This window comes from Vicia villosa, unplaced genomic scaffold (genome assembly GCF_029867415.1).
Source record: "Vicia villosa cultivar HV-30 ecotype Madison, WI unplaced genomic scaffold, Vvil1.0 ctg.000600F_1_1, whole genome shotgun sequence".
Classification (NCBI taxonomy): Eukaryota; Viridiplantae; Streptophyta; class Magnoliopsida; order Fabales; family Fabaceae; genus Vicia; species Vicia villosa.
Window position 1 is genome coordinate 315,914 of NW_026705274.1, and position 21,055 is coordinate 336,968.

The 21,055-nt window shown below is 33.5% G+C and overlaps 3 protein-coding genes across 3 annotated transcripts; 2 read left to right on the forward strand and 1 right to left on the reverse strand.

Annotated features, from left to right (window-relative positions):
- Positions 1-613: 613 nt before the first annotated feature.
- LOC131629704 (asparagine synthetase, root [glutamine-hydrolyzing]-like) lies at positions 614-4,705 on the forward strand. Its single transcript, XM_058900484.1, has 13 exons — positions 614-806; positions 1,646-1,784; positions 1,874-1,969; positions 2,104-2,245; positions 2,342-2,532; positions 2,615-2,776; positions 2,871-2,951; positions 3,050-3,271; positions 3,360-3,494; positions 3,574-3,654; positions 3,745-3,831; positions 3,934-4,041; positions 4,266-4,705. Exons 1-13 carry the CDS (start codon positions 727-729, stop codon positions 4,491-4,493), a joined length of 1,752 nt encoding a protein of 583 aa, XP_058756467.1. The 5' UTR covers positions 614-726; the 3' UTR covers positions 4,494-4,705.
- Positions 4,532-7,365, reverse strand: LOC131629705 (protein PMR5-like). The gene is made up of 5 exons (XM_058900485.1): positions 6,770-7,365; positions 6,468-6,639; positions 5,497-5,675; positions 5,212-5,370; positions 4,532-5,125 (listed from the first exon to the last, which is right to left on the reverse strand). Exons 1-5 carry the CDS (start codon positions 7,084-7,086, stop codon positions 4,765-4,767), a joined length of 1,188 nt encoding a protein of 395 aa, XP_058756468.1. The 5' UTR covers positions 7,087-7,365; the 3' UTR covers positions 4,532-4,764.
- Positions 7,366-11,708: 4,343 nt separating this feature from the next.
- On the forward strand, positions 11,709-12,158 carry LOC131629723 (uncharacterized). Its single transcript, XM_058900503.1, has one exon. It carries the CDS (start codon positions 11,709-11,711, stop codon positions 12,156-12,158), a length of 450 nt encoding a protein of 149 aa, XP_058756486.1.
- Positions 12,159-21,055: the final 8,897 nt, after the last annotated feature.

The window sequence follows — 21,055 nt, forward strand, 5'->3', positions numbered from 1 at the left end:
TATTAAAAATAATTTTTAGCAGTCACCAAACTTGGTTAATACAGTGTAAAAACTTGGTTAATACAGTAATGAAGTTGGTTAATGCAAAATCCAGGTATTAAAAATAATTTTTAGCAGTCATCAAACTTGGTTAATACAGTGTAAAAATTTGGTTAATGCAATATTGAACTTGGTTAATGCACGTTTGTACATGAACAGTGTCGTCCGTAATTTTAAAAATAAAAAATATTTTTTATAAATATTATTATTTTATTTTAAAAACACTGTTCACCGTATAAATACGGTGAAGAGTGTTTGGTGTAAGTATTGGGTGTAGGAATTGGTTTAAGAGTAGCATTACTCAAATAAGAAAAACAATTCAATAATATTCATATTTTAAATTTATTTTACACAAAAAAAAACTTGATACCAATAACGACCCACGTTTTTCCACATGGCATATTATAGACTGTATAAACAGTAGGTCCCACATTTAGTGTCATGGACCATCCAATGGCAAGTAACAACAGTTCATTGAATTTGAATAATCAAAAAACGACGTCGTTTCACCGTCAGCATTTTGTGTTTATCATTCCTATTATGTCTTATAAATACATGTTCGGGGAAGTGTTATGCATACTGAATTGCTTTCAAAACCATTATTAGTATTACAACTACTACATACATATTTTCTTAGTTTTTCCAAATTCTGTCTTTGATTTTATTATCGTATAAACATAAACTACAATGTGCGGTATTCTTGCTGTTCTTGGTTGCTCTGATCCTTCAAGAGCCAAGAGAGTTCGTGTGTTGGAGCTTTCACGCAGGCAATTATTCTCTTCTTATTTAGTATTCTTAATTTCATGCTTCTCACATGATATTTATTTTTTTTTATGATCATAAAAATAAAAAGTTCTTGATCACATTAATGATCAAGTTCTTCATTTTTAATTAATTAATTGACTTTCCATTTTGGACTTTCTAAAAATAATCCGAAGGATTATTAATTATTAAAAACAATTGATATAAGTCATGTTAAGTAAGTAAGCAAGCTAAGTTGATAAATGTGTAGAGAAAATTCACGGCAGAATTCACACGTTCGAATCGACGATATTTCACTTATTTATCATTATGTAAGATTCTAACCACAAATTTATTGTTGCTTAGATAGCAAGACAAAGTTGTGTTGTGATGATCTTGTCATTTTGGATTAAGAATAGTTATGGGACCCAAGTGACATAATCCATATTCCTTGTTTCAACCGTCAAGTGACACGTCATATTCTTTGATTAAAAAAAGCCAATGATTGGTTTTTTAAAGTAATTTTATAATTACTTCAATTTGGTAACTTTATTTTTGGTCACCGTGCTCATCAAGTTAGATTAAACAACAATAGTTTGATAAGATAAGGTGACAATATTATTCTGATCACATCATTAATTGTTGATTACTCCAATTAGGACAAACAAGTGGTATGTGGGGTCCATTTTGAAATGGAATTATTGGTAAATTTATAGTGGAAGGAACTATGAACAATTCAAAGGAGAAAAGTGATTAAATAATTGTAGAACTATATTCTTATTCGAATAGAAAATATATATACTGAAAGTTACATTTTGTATAGTTTTTATATTGATTGATTATTTGTTTGTTGATGACGTAACAGATTGAAGCACCGTGGCCCTGATTGGAGTGGGCTCCACCAACATGGTGATTGTTTTTTGGCACACCAACGGTTAGCCATAGTTGATCCTGCTTCTGGAGATCAACCACTCTTCAATGAGGACAAATCCGTCATTGTCACGGTACGCCGTTGACATGATGATATCTTTAACCTCAATTACGCTATATGCAATTATCGGTATCTGATACTGACACGTGTTGATGATATCAGGTAAACGGAGAGATTTACAATCACGAAGAACTCAGAAAACAGCTGCCTAATCATACTTTCAGAACTGGAAGTGATTGTGATGTTATTGCGCATTTGGTAATTAGTGATCCTTAATTTTAACAATTTGTTAGGTTTAGATTCATGATTGAATTGTTTATTAATTAAGATTATATAAAAATAGCAGATAAACAGACAACAAATTTGTTACTGATGTAATTTTTTTTTCCTAGTATGAGGAATATGGAGAAGACTTTGTGGATATGTTGGATGGTATATTTTCGTTTGTCCTATTGGATACTCGCGACAACAGTTATATTGTGGCTAGAGATGCTATTGGTGTGACTTCTCTATATATTGGTTGGGGATTAGATGGTAATGTTATATGTATTATTGGATTTTTAGTTTTTGGAGTTTGAAGAAATTTAAATTGAGAAAAATCTGATGAATTTTGAATGTGTTTGGATTCAGGTTCGGTTTGGATTTCGTCTGAAATGAAAGGTTTGAACGATGATTGTGAACATTTCGAGTGTTTTCCACCTGGTCATTTGTACTCTAGCAAAGATAGTGGCTTTAGAAGATGGTATAATCCTCTATGGTACTCTGAGGCTATTCCGTCAGCTCCTTATGATCCTCTTGCTTTGAGGCACGCCTTCGAGAAGGTATGATTTATTAAGGTCTTACCACCGAGAAGTTTGTATACTTGTTTATGATATCAAATGACGCGATGATTGTGATTTACAGGCGGTGATAAAAAGGTTGATGACTGATGTACCTTTTGGTGTTCTACTATCGGGAGGTTTGGACTCGTCATTGGTTGCATCCATCACTTCTCGCTACCTAGCAACCACGAAAGCTGCTGAACAATGGGGATCAAAGTTACATTCATTCTGCGTTGGACTTGAGGTTCGCATATATTTATTCAAATTTATGAATCACTTTTATTAACTTTCTGTACTTTAAATGTTGTCTTAATATTCGATCTTCTAATGTTGAGCAGGGCTCACCAGATCTTAAGGCTGGAAAAGAAGTTGCAGATTATCTCGGAACTGTTCATCATGAGTTTACCTTTACTGTTCAGGTAACAGCTCGAAATCGATGTTTGAGGGCTACTTCAATACTTAAACCAAGATTATGAAATGAGTAACATATGGTGTAATGTTATGTTATGTTTTGTAGGATGGTATAGATGCAATTGAGGATGTTATATACCATGTTGAAACATATGATGTGACTTCAATTAGAGCAAGCACACCGATGTTTCTTATGTCAAGGAAGATTAAATCACTTGGCGTCAAATGGGTGATCTCCGGTGAAGGATCTGATGAGATCTTTGGCGGATATCTGTACTTTCACAAGGCACCAAACAAGGAAGAGTTTCACCAAGAAACATGCCGCAAGGTTGTTAAAATTATCGTGTTCAGTATTAATACACAGTTTAAGGGGTTGGAGTGTAACGATTAACAAACATGTTTTTTTTTATATGCAGATCAAAGCACTCCACCAATATGATTGCCAGAGAGCTAATAAATCGACTTTCGCTTGGGGTCTAGAAGCAAGAGTTCCGTTTTTGGACAAGGAGTTTATCAATGTTGCGATGAATATTGATCCTGAGAATAAAATGGTATAAATCAAGAAAGTTATTTTGTTGTTTCAATACTTGTACAAGAATGTTACTAAGTTGGTTTATTTAAAACTTTCAGATAAAACGAGATGAAGGACGAATTGAGAAGTTTATTTTGAGGAAGGCCTTTGATGATGAAGAGAATCCTTATCTGCCAAAGGTACGAATACGGAGTAATTTTCTGCATTATCGATTTACGCAAAGTTAACTTGCGATCAAAACTAACATTGAAACATTCAATTTCACGCAGCACATTTTGTATAGGCAGAAAGAACAATTCAGTGATGGAGTTGGTTATAGCTGGATTGATGGCCTTAAAGCTCATGCTGCGAAACATGTATGAAATCCAACTTCTTTTCCCCTTACAATTCAGTGATGAAGTTTGCTATTGTTACGAAATTCGTGTTCCTTATTATTGATTCTTGACCTTTTCCAATAGGTTACTGATAAAATGATGCTTAATGCTGGCAATATCTTTCCTCACAACACACCAAACACAAAGGAAGCATACTACTACCGAATGATCTTTGAGCGGTTCTTCCCTCAGGCAAGATAACCAATCAATTCTTCTTAATTTGTTGTAACCATAAGCAATGTAGTAGCACTGATTACATTCAATCACTTCTATTTTCTTAAATTATTACTAGCGGTTATTTTCATGTCAATATCAGTATCGTAGTTAGTGTTTCTGAGAGTACTTCATTGACCATAAGATAACATAGTTTAACAAGTTCTGATTCAAAATTGGTATTTCTTGAACTTGTTTTGCAGAACTCGGCAAGGCTAACTGTTCCCGGAGGACCAACGGTTGCATGCAGCACAGCTAAAGCTGTTGAATGGGATGCTACTTGGTCAAACAACCTCGATCCTTCTGGTAGAGCAGCACTCGGAGTTCATGATTCAGCTTATGAAAACCAGAACAAAGTCAACAAAACTGTAGAATTTGAGACGATTATACCACTGGAAGCCGCTCCTGTCGAGCTTGCCATCCAGGGCTAGGTTCAGCTGGTCCAAGGAATGACTGTGCTAGAAGAATGAAGATAATAATTGAAAACATAACATTAATGAAGAATTTGCCATCTGTTTAATTTTATCCGGGGCAAAGTTATGCTATATAATATAGATAATGCTTTAAATAAGTATTGCATCTTGTATCATTTTGAATTCTGTAATTTGAACTGTTATCTTATCTTAATCTATTTGATTTCCAAGCTATGTGTTTGTTACCTTGTACAAATTGAATAAGGTTTTACAATACTTATAAAATGAATTAATAGAATAAAGCAACATAGAGAAGTTGATTCCAAGTATCAGGCAAACCAGGAAGACACCAATGACTACAATCAGCCGAGTGATCCGGGTTAGCTCTCTGCTGCGGATTCAATTCACCACTGTAAATCGAAGGGTGTCCATCTTTCCTCAATGCTGATAACATCGTGATGTCAAGAAGATATGCAGGATCGCGCATTTCACGAATCACCATATCCACTATTCTCATCTGTTGTTGAGTGTATGTTTCTACTCCTCCATGGTTTATTGTCGTGCCACTGATTGGAGCTGTTTCACCATAGCAGTTCTTCGTTGTCATCATCGATGTTGTTCTACCAGCTTCTGCGTTCCATTCGTTTTGGCTACACATATATTTCGGTGATCAATGCGACAAAATATTAGTATAACTTTTGTTTAAAAATCATACATAACTTTAAAATTAACTTACTTGTAATGAGTGGGAGAAATTGCTTGAAATAACACTTGGGTTTTACTTCTGTCAATATTTGCATCCACCCAAGTAGCCCATGTTTTCATACCACTTTCCAACGCTCCGAATCGATCCATGTCGGAATAATACTCCCCTCTTAATTCTAGATAATCCCATCTGCACTCAATTAATCAACAAACAAACAAAAAAAATCAAATTTCTTTAAGACTCAATCTAATGTAATTAATTTCCTAATAGTACTTTCTTGAATAAGCTTAAAAAAAGGAACATATTCTTTCCTACCCTTGAAGTGATCCTTGATGAGTCCACCAATGTCCTGTGTTGAACAACAATACATCAGCACTCTTCCATGTGTTACCATTCTTATCTGCCTCATCAAGCCTCAAGATTCTCTTCCCTTGGACCATATCCATATCCACCAAATAAGGTGCTCTGTGAAATGCAATCTTCACACCATAGTCCTGTATATATCATATTAAATCCAATTTTAACCTCATGTTTCTCTTGTTTTCATAATAACATTCTATAGGAAAAGTCACAAAAATGATGTATGCAATATGTAACTATGTCAAAAATTTTGAAAATGTTTTGGGCCCCCTCATATGCATACATACTATTTAATTGGACCCTTAAATCTATTAATAATTCAATTGACACTATCTATCAAACCATTTTTCAACAGCTTATTTGTCTTATTATTACCAAAAAGCATGACCCTACCCCTTTCGTGATTCTCAATGAAACTTTAGAAAGAGGGAAACAACCATTCTGCTGCTGGAAAGTTATCATAGTTTAAATCTTAGTAATAGAAATAGAAATAGTGTGAAATGGAAAATGGGGTATTGGTAGATATCAGCAAAGTGACTTTTTCTTATCAAAATAACTATGACGCACCAATACGCGTTGGTGTCGTATCATACCCTACAAAACTGCAAATTGTAGAGTTAGGATTGCCCCATTTATAAATGTCAGTGATGCGAGATTCTTAAGACACTCACTCCCTCACACTCAGGACTGGTGGTTTGATACCATGTTAAGAAATGTAGTTGAACCTAATTGAAATTTACAAAACCACTTATAGGATAAGAACTGTCCCGCACTTATAAGCACATGTTCATGCCATATATTGTCTGACATATGACTCGTATCACACCTGACCGCAATTTTTCAGAATATATCAATGATCATGACCACAATTTTAAAACTTTTTGTTAGCAATAAACTTAAAGCTCATACATATGTTTTAGGCTCACCAAGAATGTGAAGGTGGAAAGAGGATCTCCACTGACATGTTGTGTCAGTGATTGAGGTACTGCAGCAGACAGCATACAAATCAAAGACTGCCATTGGTTCCTTCCCAACGAGTCACCAACAAACATTACAGTCTTTCCTTTCATCTTCATCAGAAACTCAACACCATTGAACCTTCCATTACACAGTACCACAAAACACCATCACTCAGAATATTCAAATTATACTATGAAACTATTACTATACAGTGTACACTACATTATCTAAAAATACAATCTTTTTCAGTTGTTTGTAAACTTTGTACCTTGGAAGCTCACAATTAAGCGGTTTCCATCTGTATTTAAGGTAATCAGAATCCGGGCGACCATACATTTGGCAATTGAATTCCGGGTCTATGATTTCACAGCTAGAGGATTGATAAAAAGGGTAACTTTCAGTTTCATCATGAACCCAAGTTCCTACAAACAATGCGCAACTGCTTTGGTTGTTGTTAGATTTCAAAATGGGTTTTTGATGGTGGTGATGATGATGGTGATGAAGAGAAGAAGCTTTTTGGCATTGAAGTGAAAGAATGAAAAGAAGAGAGAAGAATGAAAGGAAAACTGAAGAAAGAAGAGACATTGATGGAGAGAGTGGAAGAGAGGGAAAACTGAAAGGTGTTAATAGAAGAGGTAACTGTTTTGAGAGAAAAGGTATAGAAATGGTGTTGGTGGAGAGAAAAAAGTGCTTTTTTTTTTTGTTGTGTGCATGTGAAGATGGATGAACGTGGTAACGAATATGGAACTTTTTAAAACCGGTTTAGTAAATTTGAGCAATGGTGAGTTCTTATAGAAAAAAGATTTTTTTTTTCTTTTTTAAACTTCAATTATACAATGTAATCTAAGATAGAAATGATGAGTGAGCAAGTGGATTTGATGAGAAAATAGGTTGCAAAGATACTAAACTTTGAAACTCATAATTATAAAGTATTTGCTCCATCCTAAATTAAAATGACAAACGGATAGAAAATTGAAAATCATATAAAATTAAATATTAGTGAATAATCTATCCTTAAGATAGAATATTGGATTAGTTTTTCAAATCCAACCAATAATTATTGGTGCATGAGGTTGAAGATTAAAATGAAAATGGAAGAAGAGAGAGGAGAGAGAAACTAACTTCTATCTCAAATTGAAAACTGCAAAGTGTGAATTATGTTACAAAGACAACTATCAATGAGTTTATATACTAACATTTAAATATAAATGTTAATCAAATGAAACTCAAATTAAAGCTAAATGCAAACTAACTAGTGTTGAATTTGGATTACACTTCAACACCATCCCTTAATTTATATTCAAGACTAAAATCAACAACACCAATTTCATCCCTCAAGTGGATAAAGTGTTCAATCTTATAGCTTTGGTCATCACACCTGCAAGTTGCTTCCAAATGCTACAGTAAACAACTTCAAGCATTCTATTCTGAACCTTATTATGTAGGAAATGGAACTTTGTGTCAATGTGTTTGCTTCTCTCATGCAGCACTAGGTTCTTGGCAAGGCTTATGGCAGGTTGGTTGTCTATCATCAGTTTCACAGGCTTGCACACATTGATCTTCAAATCCTTCAATAAATTCATCAGCAAAACAACTTGACACGCAGACAAATCAACAACTATGTACTGAACTTCACAGGTTAACAAGGCAACCACAAGTTGTTTCTTGGAGCACCAAGAAATGGGACTTCACAGATACTTGAAGAAATATCTAGAAGTACTTCTTCTATCAACTCTGTCTCTACACTAATCAGAGTCTGAATAACATATCAGCCCTGATTCAAATTTAGCACCAGAAGAGAATAAAACTTCATACCTCAAAGTCCTCTTAATATACCTTAGTATCCTGACAGTAGCTTGGTAACGCGATCACTTTGGTTTGTTCATTACTCACCATTCCAACTGTATAGTAGATGTCAGATATGTTGTTATAGAGATATCTCAATAAGCCAACCAACTGTTTAAAAGTTATAGCATCTACATCATCACCCTTAACATCAGAATCCAACTTGTGATTTGTTTCAGCATGTGTGATTGTAGACTTGCAATTTGTTAACTCAATTCTCTTCAGAGAATCAAGTTCATACTTTAGATGATGCAAAATTATACCCTTCTCAGAGTATATAATATCCATTCTTAGAACATATACCATGTTTCCTAGATCAGTCATCTCAAACTCATTCATCGGCACCTTTTTGAACAGCTCCCTGTTAGCAATATGTCATCAACATAGAGACACACCATAATCATATTACTTTCAAAGTTATGCTGAACATAAAACCCATAGTTTCTGAATCCTTGAGACTTGAAAAATTAATCAATTTTCCGACTCCAAGCTCTAGGAGCTTGTTTCAGTCCATAAAAGGTTTTATGCAACTTATACACCATCCCTTCCTAATTCTTTTTCACAAATTTAAGAGTTGTGACATATAAACTTCCTCTTGTAAATTACCATTCAGAGAAGCAGATTTTAAATTTAAATGCATCAGAGGTCAATTCCTATTTGCAGCTATAGCAATCACTAATCTGATTGTTTCATGTCTAGCTACAGGAGCAACCATTTAAAAATAGTCTAAACCATATTTTTATAGAAATCCTCTTGCAATTAACCTAGCTTTATGTTTTTCAATTGAACCATCTAGCTTTAGCTTTATCTTGAAAACCCATCTGATACTTCTGGCTTTCTTATTCTTTTGAAGCTCAGTCAACTCCAAAGTCTTGTTTCTTTGTATAGCCTCAAGTTCTTATTTCATGGCCTTTAACCACACTTTCTTCTTGAGAGATTCTTCAGTATTAACTAGTTCAGAGTCTACTAAAATGGAAAACTTAATGACTTCTCCTTCAGAGTCTATCTCAGTATCTCGTAATATGTAAAACTCTCTAAATCTTATTGGTATTTGTTTGACTCTTTGATGCCTCTGAACATGTTCAAAATCTTCTTCAGATGTTAGGCTAACTTCAGAGGCTAGACCACCTTCAAAAGTTCCACCTTCAGAGTCATACTCGCCATTAAACTTAGACTTACCTTCAGAGTCTCCTTTAGCTTCAGAGTCACCTTCAGACTCTGACTTATCTTCAGAGGCCAAATCTGTAACACCTCAAAATTTAGATTTAATTGATTATTTGTGATTTTTTTGTGAATTTATGTGAGGTATGTATGGTATGTTGTGGGGTAATGGTGGATTAAGGTACTAATTAGTGTTATTTAGATTTAAATAATTTGGGTTATATTATTTATAATTATAATAATAATAATCAAATAGATTTTTAAGGTGAAAAGGTGAATAATTTCATAAGAGGAATATCATATAAAGGATCTAAGGTGTAACAAAGTAAAAATATAAAATAAGAGAGATATGGTTTATTATGTACGATCGTGGAATAGAGAAAAAGACGTGAAATGAGAGTTAGGGCGCTGAGAACCAAAGAGGAACTTCCATAAAAAACTAAGAAAGAGATTGATTCCTAGGAATTCGAGGTAAAGGGGTGTAATAAAGTTTATTATGATTGATATTGGGTTAAGATAGTGGTAGGTTTTTGTCTTTTATGATGATTTAATGAAAAATATTAAGAGATTGTTGATGATGATGATTATGTAGTATGATTTACATCCATAATGATGTGATGATGTGTTTTGATGTTAATACGTGATATATAGTGTTTATAATGCGTTTTGAAATGAGTATGGTGTATGGAATTGAAATTGGTATGGTCTGGACTAATAGTGAATCGCAAATGAGAAGTTGCCGAATCACGAATTCTCCGGGCGAGCAGAGCGTTCCGACGTCACGGGGCGAGCCTAAAGCGAGAAGGATGAGGCTCTTGGAAAATGTATGGGGGAGGAATTTCGCCCCAGCGTTACCGAGGGAATGAAACAAGAGGGATGCAAATTTCTCAATTCGTCGAGCGAACACCAGGAGAGCAGGAAGCAAGCAGAGCGCTCATAGGCCGCCTGGCGAGGCCGAGTCGAGCAGTCTGGCATCATTTCTTCAAAAGGTGGTAACTTGAGTTTCAGTAGTCGGTTTGACGCGTTGTTCAATGTGTTAGGAAGCTGATGCGTAGACCTATAATTTAATTGAGTTATTTGAGGCATGATTCTAGTACCTATGTGTTTATGATTGAATTCATTATATGATTGGTACGCTATAATGTCCTATTTTTTATGACGAATACGATGTTGTGATGCTGTCGTGATGTCAATGAAGGTGTTGTGGTGATGATTTAATGATGTGCATGCTTATTGTATATATATGCTATGTGAAGATGAATAATGTGAATGATGATGCGATTGACTAGCCGTTGTCAAAATTTATATGACTTTGTTATGCATCATACATTCATAGCATTTTTGGACGGTGGTCCATTTATGATGTGCTCAATCCTATTGTATGGATTGAGTGTATTTGTGATGTGCTCTGATTCTAAGAGGGAATCGATCTTATGGTGGGGATCTTTGGAGGGTGATTAACCAGGCGTTCATAATTTTTGGCACCACATGCATTAAGTCAGTGTTGTTGCATTAACATCCTATGAGACATTGCATGAATATTGTTGGTGATTTGTGATGTGACGATAATTGCGAGCTATGTGATTATATGATATAAAATATTTCTATGTGCTATTATGATGTATCGGTGAATGTGATGTGTTGATGAGTGTGATGTGCATCAAGTTTGAGAATGGACTGCGTCTGGAGATCATACAGGATGTCGGGTATCTTGGGATTCACCAACTTCCTGTGCTATTGAATAAGTGCAGAATTTATGATCAGGATACCAGAGCCAAATCTTCTTTTTATAAGAGTTATAATGAGAAGAAAGAGAAGAACCAAGTGTGGGAGGAGCTCCTGCTTCGGTTAGGTGCTTTAAGTGTGGTGAGCAAGGTCATCGTGCCAACGATTATACCAATAAGGTGCTAATATGTTTCAAATGTGGTAAGATAGGTCATCGTGCCCCTGAGTGAAAAAATGAAGGTCCGACTTGTTTCAACTGTAGTGAACAGGGTCACATCAGTACCCAGTGTCAGAAGCTGAAAAAGGCTACTACTACTGCTTATACTAATGGCAGAATGTTCGCTTTAAGTGGTTCAAAAGATTCTAAGAAGGACAACTTGATTCGAGGTACTTGTTTTATTAACAATGTTGAGTTGATTGCTATTATTGATACTGGTGCTACTCGTTCGTTTATTTCGCTTTGATGTGCTACTATGATGGGTTTGAAATTGTCTTTTATAAGTGGGAGTATGATGATCAATACTCTAACTAATGGTTCTGTAACTATTGCGCTAGTGTGTTTGAGTTGCCCTTTGACCATTTATGGTAAGAGTTTCATGATGAATTTGTTGTGTTTACCCTTGCACCAAATTGATGTTATTGTTGGAATAAACTGGTTGGAGTTCAACTATGTTCATATCAATTGCTACAGTAAGACTGTGAGGTTCACAGAGTTTGGTGACGGTGGAGAGCCGATGTTTTTATCTGCTAAGCAAGTAGAAGGACTTTTAGAAGATGAAGCTCAAATGTTTGCAATATTTTCGGCACTGCATATTGAACGTGAAGCTGTCAGTGTTGAGTTACATGTTGTCTGTGAATTTCCAGAGGTGTTTCTAGATGACATCAGTGATTTACCTCTAGAGCATGAGGTGGAGTTTGCTATATAATAAGTACCTGGTACAAGTCCAGTGTTGATGGCTCCTTACAGGATGTTAGCTTCAAAGTTGGGTGAACTGAAGAAACAATTGGAAGAATTAATTGAGACTCTGGGGGCTACCAAGCCAGGGATGAAATCACTATACGATAGTATCAATTCGAAGCTAAACAACCTCTGGTTTACAACTTCTCACTTAATCACTACCCTTCCTATGACTTCTACCTAAGACTCACCTAGGTATGAGGCCCTCCTCAAATCCTTTCATTCACAACAAGTGACAAACAACACAACTAACCAATTGTAGAAGACACTATTCAAAAACACACAATCATCACTCGCTTAGAAGCTTATGGACGATTAACAATTTACAACTCAACTAAAAATACTCCAACTTTAATATCAACATAATACAAGAGTGGATCACAAACAAAAACAAAAGGACTCGAAAACCAATCACTAGGTAAACATAAAACACAGAGTCCTTAAAACTTACATGACACACGCCCTGCACAATTAGGATTCTGCAGACTATATATATTCGCAGCAGCAGCATGGGCTTGGGCCAAGGCACAACCAGGTTTAAAGCTTCCCATAAAAACTCCATGAAATCAGGTCATCATTATTCCAATAATGTTGGAACAACTCGTGTAAAACTCTTCATGAGTTTATGCAAACGTAGCATGCAAGAAAACGCATGATATAAAACAAACCCTAAAACTTAAACTAACATACAGTTCAGTCTAAGTCACAATGTTACAACATCTGCTTTGACACCTTATAAAATCTGCAAGGATGTTTTGCAACCATGCCAAATCATTCTAAGTGTAATTATGTTTTACCAAAATTGCTGCCAACACAGAACCAGCAGTTATTAATAGCATATTTTACTTATGATTCATTAAGTTTACTACTTCATGAACCAATAAATTTCCTAACATTAACCAAATTCTGACATTAAAATATGAAATATAATAACCAATCTTTACACTCTATTAACCAAGTTCTGATATTAAATTATGAAATATAGCAAATAAAATTGATTAATGGTATTAAAAGTAGGAAATGATAAATTACATTAGGTAAGATTATATTACAATATATAAGGTAATATTGTAGGCTAGGGTTGGACAACAGTCGTATAGATTTGGTTTCGGGCTCAAATATTCAATCCGGCCCAATCTGTGGGTCCAGTATAAAGATCCAATTTAGACAGTTTTTGTAACATCCCGATTTTATTAATATTTTTATTAATTATATTAGTAATTATACTATTTGGTATTTTTAATAATTATTTATTTATTTAATTATTATGTGATATAATAATTATTTGAAATATTTAATTGTATGTGTGTTTGTGTTATTTGGGTTAATTAAGTTGTATGAGAGATATAGTTAATTGGGCCTTAGTAGTAGAAACGTAATAGATGGATTATGGGTTAAGCCCATTAAGAGAAAAGAGATAGTAAGAGGAGAAAATTAGGGTTTTAGAGTTGAAGTCTCATAACTTATTTTTGGGGAGAAAGTAAAAATAGAAAAGAGAAGAGAAAGAAGGGAGGAGCACTTGAGAGAAGAAGAAAATTATGGAGGAAGCCTTAATTTTTCGTAGCAAGTTTCAGCATAGAGTCACCTTGGCAAATCGGGCATATCTCTCAATCCAACCGTTTGATCGTTATGGTACTTGGACACAACGTTCCTGACTCATAGAGGTAAGTTCTGATCGGAGCGATTTTGATTTTGAGGGTTTTAAGTTTGTGTGATAAGCTGATTCCCGAACTGGTGTTTAGGTGTGTCTCTAATTGATGTTAAAAAGGATTTCTTTTGGAGAAAAACTTAGAGCTATGATGAAAGAGTCCATATTTACCAAGGTAAGGGTGGAGTTCGAATTATATAACCAGGAATATGATGATTGTATGTGGGATTAAGGTGTATGAATTTTTCCATGGATTATTTGTTGTGATTCTGTCGTGTTGATTCGATGAAATTAGTTGTTGTTGTGGTGATAATTGTTGTTGTTTTATGCGAAGTTGCAGGATGTTTCATTGACGATGTATACCTTTATTTATTGGTATAGAGACGATATAGGCTTATGCCTTTGTGACGATGATGTTGTTTGTTGTGTGTGTTTGTTGCATTCATATACATATGCATTTTTGGTGATGGCCTGGATTGGCAAATTAGTGATGAAGGCTTATGCCTCAGTTAACTGGCAATTGGCGATGGGGGCTGAAGCCCTGGGTACCACATGCATGTGCAATGGTAGAGTCTCATTTTATGTGGCATGAGTGTGATTTAATTGTGACGTGATGTGACTTGAGTTGTTGTTGAATATGACGATGTGAAGTGAATTGTTATAATGTGAAGTTGTAATTATAAGTTGTTATGCTAATGACTTGTTGTGACAGGTACCGTATGGAAGATGAAAAATAGTTGTTATAACTATTATTATTATGTTGTTGATTTTGTTATTATAACTGTACAGTTTTAAAATGTTGTTATAGTTGTCGTCTGAAAGTTGTAAAGTAATAATTTTGTATGATTTAATTCTAACATATTAATTATCATACTTTTATTTATATTTTTCGATATCTCACCCCTTCTGAATGATGTTTCCCTTACCGTGGGAAACAGACAGGTACTCAAGATAGAGGTGGAAGTTTTGAAGTGATTTTATGAAGTCTTTAGTTGCTTCGAGTTGGTGTCTTAATCTGACACGTAGCACTCGGGATGGGATTATGATTGTAGTTGTTGTTTTGTTGTTGTGTTATTACTGTTGAATAATAAGGAGTAATTGTTGTTGTTTTAAGATGTTTTTGGTCGGATAAAAGTTGACGAATAATTATAAGTTGAAGTTTCATCTAGTTGAATAAACTTGTGTATGAATTATAATTTTAAAATTGTAGATGCCGAATGTTATGTATCAAGGATAAATGAAATACAGGTTATTTGTGGCTTTTAAGTTGAAAATGTAATGCCTGAGGTTTGATGTTTAAAATTTTCTGCACTCTGATTTTAATATAATTGTTGGGTAGATTTGGCGTGTTACAATTTTTATCATTAGTTTCGTCTGTTTTCGGGTTCACGGTTTGGTTGATTTTTGGATCGGTTTGAGCGGTTTATAATTAGTGGCCAATTTTAGTTTTTATCCATTTTATTAATTAATTTTTTTCTGTTTTAATATTATGTAAAATAACAAAAGAAAATTTTCCATAACATACATCTTGTTTCATCTTCCTACCGAATAGAAACAAGAAATATCTTATAACATTCAGATTATAAAAAAAAGGAAAGTTTATTGTTTCTTCCTAATTCATCATTCAACCATTCATCTTTCAAACCAAACAATACTAAGCTTATGCAACATACATAAGAGAGGAAACATGAAATTAAAGAGGGAGAAAATTGAGGAGACAAAGATAACAATGCTACAACTAGTAACAACACCAAACTTCAACCAATATTAGTGAAGATAACAAAGAAAATTGAGGAAATGAAGATTACACAATAGAAATGCTCATGTTTGTTGATTTTTATATTTAGTTGACAAAAGAAAAAATGTAAAACAAGAGAAAGAATGTAGCGTGTAAGAAAAAGGAGGAAGAGAGATAAATTGTGTGACGACTAGGGTTTTTAGTTATATATTGGTGTTTGAACAATGGATATTGCTATTAGGATTTCAAAAAAAAAACAGTCCAGCCAACAGAATGATATAATAAACCAGCAGTGCTGTCGGGTTCAATTTTCCTTGGGTTCAATTGGCCCAACTGAACTGAGCCGTTACAAGCAATCAAAACCCGTTTTTTCACTCTTTAAACCCAACATTCGTTTTGAATTCGACCATGTGCAAACGGTTACCATGGATCAGACGGGTACGGACGAATTTCTCAAAACCTGTTCACCCCTATTGTAAGAAAATATTGTAAGGATAAAAACAAATCTTCTTGCACCAAAAAGAAATAATCTAATCTACATATTAAGGTCTAGTCAATCAGTTAGCAAATTGTCTCATTAATAGAAGTTTTTTACTATTGAACAATCAATTATATTATTTTTAGCTAGTAAAGCCTACAAACGATCGAAAAAGACTAGGCTTTACAATTCAACGATAAATTTTTATTAAAAATGAGGGTAAACGGGTACGAATATGGGTATTTAGCTACCCAAAGGGTATAGGTACGAGTACATAGGTTGATGCCTACGCGCTATGGAATTGGATACAGGGATTTTTTTTCAAACTGCGGGTATGGGGACGGATACTATAGTACCTTACCCAGACCCTGCCTATTTCCATCCTTAGAAAAGTCTCTAAATAATTAGTAACTACTAAATATTAAAATCTGAACAATCGGTTATTCATAGGTAATAATTGATTGCCCTAACTGATTATGGCAGTTAATTCGCCCATGAATTGTTTCCTAATTTAAATCAAATTTTAGCCAGTAAATATATATTCTATATTGTTTCAAATTACTTAGAATATTATCTTTGAACTATAATAGTTCGAGATTAGTCTGTATAAAATCTCATCTTTGTTTGAGATTCGCTTGTGTAAAATCTCGGTTTGATTCGAGGTCATCCCGTGAAAAACCCTAGTTCATTTTTTAGGATAGACAACATAAAATTTCATCTTGGGTCGGAGGATGGCCTGTGTAAAATTCCATCTTCGTTTGAGATCACTCGGGGAGTATTCAACGAAAGAGCGTAAACTCGTCAAATATCTAAAAAGGTATGTGACTTGTTAGAATGTTTCAAATCTTTTGAGATAATATATGTGCCAAATGAGCAGAATTTTAGGGAGAAGTTTATGTCCAAGCTCTCTGGCTCGAAGAAAATAGGATACAACCGCACTGTAATTCTGGAAACGCTCGTCGTCCCTATTATTGAGGGGTGAGACCAATACTTTTGAAGTCTCCCAGGCCAATGGTTGGATGATGCCCATAATCCACAATCTATAATCACATGAACTACCACAGGACGAATTAGAGGCAAAGAACAATTGTACACCAAAATACACTCTGATGTTAGGGAGGATCTACAAATGGGAATGGTTTCTCCCATGTTAAGGTATCTAAGGGAACATGAAATTACCCTACTCCTCACTAAAGTAAATCGAGGGGCATGTGGCAGTTATGTTGGCGGATAAGATATAATCCACAAGCTACTTAGGACGGGATATTAATTCCCTACCCTAATGAAGCAGAATATGACATTCATTAGGAAATGGGACAAATTCTATAGGCACGACAATATGCATCATGCACTAGCTGAACTTCTCCACTCCATCATGATGGCCTAGCCATTTTACCAATAAGTGTTGGGCATTCTAGGCCCTTTCCCCTTCGCACTTAACCAACTAAAGTTTCTGATCATTGGAGTATAGTATTTCACAAAATGGAAAGAAGCTGAAGTCGTCTCCAAGATAGCGGGAAGGGCCCGTCATTTTTATTGGTAGGATTATGTTTCGGTTCAACTTTCCAAGCTTCATCATTACAGACAATAGCACTCAGTTTGCGAGCACAACCATAGTTGATTTCTATCACAACCTGGGAGTGAAATTTTTTTATTTCTGTTGACCTTCCACATGCAAATAGGCGAGAGAAATTAGCAAACAAGGTAATATTGAAGGGTATCAAGAAGAAGCTAGATGACGTCAAAGGACTTTAGGCTGAACAACTACACGAGGTGCTTTGGTCATATCACATCACCCTTCATTCAACTACCAAGGATACTCCATTCATCATGGTATACAGGGCGGAGGCTATGTTGGCTATCGAAATCGACAAAATTTCCATGTAACACTTTTAATCCAAAGTAGAAAATAATGAGGCAGGGTTAAGATGTGTTGTTGACCTAATCGAAGAAACAAGAGATATTGTCCAAATTTGAGAATTAACCGCCAAGCGAAGGGCAACTAGAAGATACAACTCCAAAATGGTTCGAAGAGAAATGCAGGAGGTCAACCTAGTGAAGAGACAAGTCATTGTGCCCGCCCATAAGGGAAAACTACAAAACAACTAGGAGGGACCATATCGCATATACCAGAAGCTCCCTCATAGAGCCTACAAGCTTGAGGAGTTAGATGGGCGAATCATTCCTAGAGCTTGGAACTCAGTTAATCTAAGATATTAAAATAGTTAGTTGTTAAAAGGGAGAGGTTCCAAACAATGTATGAATCTCTTTGAAAAATAATTATTATTTGTAGCAAGCTTATATGTCTCTACATTCGAATTAAATGTTGGACTTCTACAGGAAGATCATTGTCGCCTTAAAAAGGGAAATACAATTGTTGGACTTCCACAAGAAGATCCTTGCCTTTCTAGTGGTAATAAGCATTATTTATGTGAGATACCCCTGTGTAGGCCACTCAACTAAAAGTCTCTCCTGAGGGACTCAACTAAAAGTCTCTCTAGAGGGACTCAACTAAATCTCTCCTGAAGGACTCAACTAAAAGTCTCGCTTGAGGGACTTAACTAAAAGTCTTGCCATAGAGACTCAACTAAAAGTCTCGCCACAGGGACTCATCTTAAGTCTCACCTAAGTTGCTCTATTTAAGGTTCAATATGAATGATTCCAAACGAAAAAAAATTTAAATTACTTATCTATTTCTAAGTCCTCGTGCTTGAGGGACTGTGAATTTGTATATTAGTAAAGAGTCCGCAAGGGACAATGAGGAGGTAAATAATGTAACATCTTGTCCACAACATCTCCATGGTCTTTTGCTTCATAGATCGACAAACCATTTATTGGATGTGATGCCATTTCCTCGACGTCGCCTGCTTCTTTGAAAATGCGCTCAAAGCGAGCGAACATGGAAAGTGACGTGTCTCTTGTCCGCAACGATGTGGAAGAAGTCATGGTAAAGGAAACCATGCTGCTTTGAATGATAGGGGAAATTACGCTACTCTTCCACTTCTGGAAGCGGTTGTTATTTCTTAGAAATATGAGATCTAGATTTAAAGTTTTTATAAATATCTCAACCCTAAGAATAAAAAGGAGACAATCTCTTATTCACTTAAGTACTACATACACATAGTTTCTCACTTTCTTATTTGAATTAACTCTAAATTCTACAAGAAATCCAAAAGTCTTCAACCACCCTTAATCACAAAGGTATTTTTTACGATTATGTCTTATACATTCTGTTCAAGTTTAAAGTTAAACAATTTAAAAGCAATAATAAAGCTAGAGTTGATTATTATCTAACTTATCTCTGCATAAGTATAAATTTCATCCATTACATCATCAACATCAAAGACAGCATCTTTAAATTTCTCTAGCCACTCTTTCACATGTGCATTTATTATTTTGTTTTTTCTTTGCATCACTTAGCACAACTTCAATAGACAAGATTCAGCCTCTTGAGCAATGTGACCCTGCTTCCATTTTTCTTGAAGAATTCAATCAGTGCATGATAGAAATCTTTCCAGCAAAGCCCCAAAACCAACCTCTAAGAAAACTCCACCTACAAGCTTCAATGTCATAATGCAAGAGGTGATCAATAAATAAGTGCCGGATTGTTAAACTGGAAGAACCCTTACACACATTTTTTAAAAACAATTGTTATTTTTTCAAGCCAAATTTGTAACTGTTTAAAAACTGTTAATATTAAAACTGTTAATAAAGTATTAACTTCATTTAATTATTTTTTAAATAACCTTTTATTTATTTATTTTTATTGTATATTTTAATTAATTTTAAAAATGATAAATTGTTATTTGTCAACTTCATCTCAACAATTAGATAAATTTAAATTTTTTAATAAATTAAAATAAAATAATTATAATATTTTAATATGAGATAACTAATATCAAATTTATACATAAGAACAATATTTGTGATTTCATAATTAGTAAAAATTATGATTTTTTTTAAAATTAAAAGAGATATGATTAAAGGTGCTAAGGGCACTAGAGTTTGGAAAAATGAAAGCCAATTGTTTCAGTTTTCATTAAAATTGATTTTTATACTTCTTCAAAAAAAAATTATAGTATAATATATTTTGTTATAAAAGTTTACAATTTTTATTTAAAATATAAAATAAAAATTTTATTTGAATAGTTATTCTTAAATTGTTATTTTAAATGTTTTATCTTTTTGGTATAATTTTTTCTTAATATCAACATTTTAAAAATTTATTTAAATTTGAAGTTATTTCAAATAGTTTAAAAAAAACATTTTTAATTATATATATATATATATATATATATATATATATATATATATATATATATATTATGATTTTGACTATATTTTGATCTTTAATACTGTATATATTTATATTATAAGATGTTAAAATTAATTTTTTAATTTATAAAAATCATTTTGAAAAATAATATATATATATATATATATATATATATATATATATATATATATATATATATATATATATATATATATATATATATATATATATATATATATATATATATATATATATATATATATATATATATATATATATATATATATATATATATATATATATATATATATATATATATATATATCTTAAAAGTAAAACAAACATACTCCGAAAGAGATACAGTTGCATGGAAACCTCTCCCATCATCACATTCTTTATTCTAACGAGTTAGGTTAAATGTACCAATGACTTTAATATTACTAATAATATGTCATTGATATTTTTAATTTTTTATCTTTTAGAAAGACTTTAAAATTTTAACTCATGAAATTCATAGTGATCAACATATAAAATGCGTGTCTTTACCATCAATATTTTTCATAATATTTTTGTCATTGGTATTTTTAATTTTTTAATATCAAAAGTAGTTGATCTTTTAGAAAGACTTTAAAAATTTATGAATAATAATAAAATAAATATAATTTTTAAGATTGATTTTTTCATAAAAAATAATAATATAATTTGTTATCCGTTTACATTTTATT

Excerpts from the sequence above, each read along its gene's own strand:
- LOC131629723 (XM_058900503.1), top strand. The coding sequence starts at position 11,709 with ATGGGTTTGAAATTGTCTTTTATAAGTGGGAGTATGATGATCAATACT.
- LOC131629704 (XM_058900484.1), top strand. The coding sequence starts at position 727 with ATGTGCGGTATTCTTGCTGTTCTTGGTTGCTCTGATCCTTCAAGAGCC. Across the intron at positions 1,970-2,103 it reads GTGATGTTATTGCGCATTTG|TATGAGGAATATGGAGAAGA; the intron begins GTAATTAGTGAT and ends TTTTTTTCCTAG. Across the intron at positions 2,533-2,614 it reads TGAGGCACGCCTTCGAGAAG|GCGGTGATAAAAAGGTTGAT; the intron begins GTATGATTTATT and ends TGTGATTTACAG.
- LOC131629705 (XM_058900485.1), bottom strand. The coding sequence starts at position 7,086 with ATGTCTCTTCTTTCTTCAGTTTTCCTTTCATTCTTCTCTCTTCTTTTC. Across the intron at positions 5,676-6,467 it reads TTTCCACCTTCACATTCTTG|GACTATGGTGTGAAGATTGC; the intron begins GTGAGCCTAAAA and ends TGATATATACAG. Across the intron at positions 5,371-5,496 it reads CATCAAGGATCACTTCAAGG|ATGGGATTATCTAGAATTAA; the intron begins GTAGGAAAGAAT and ends AATTGAGTGCAG.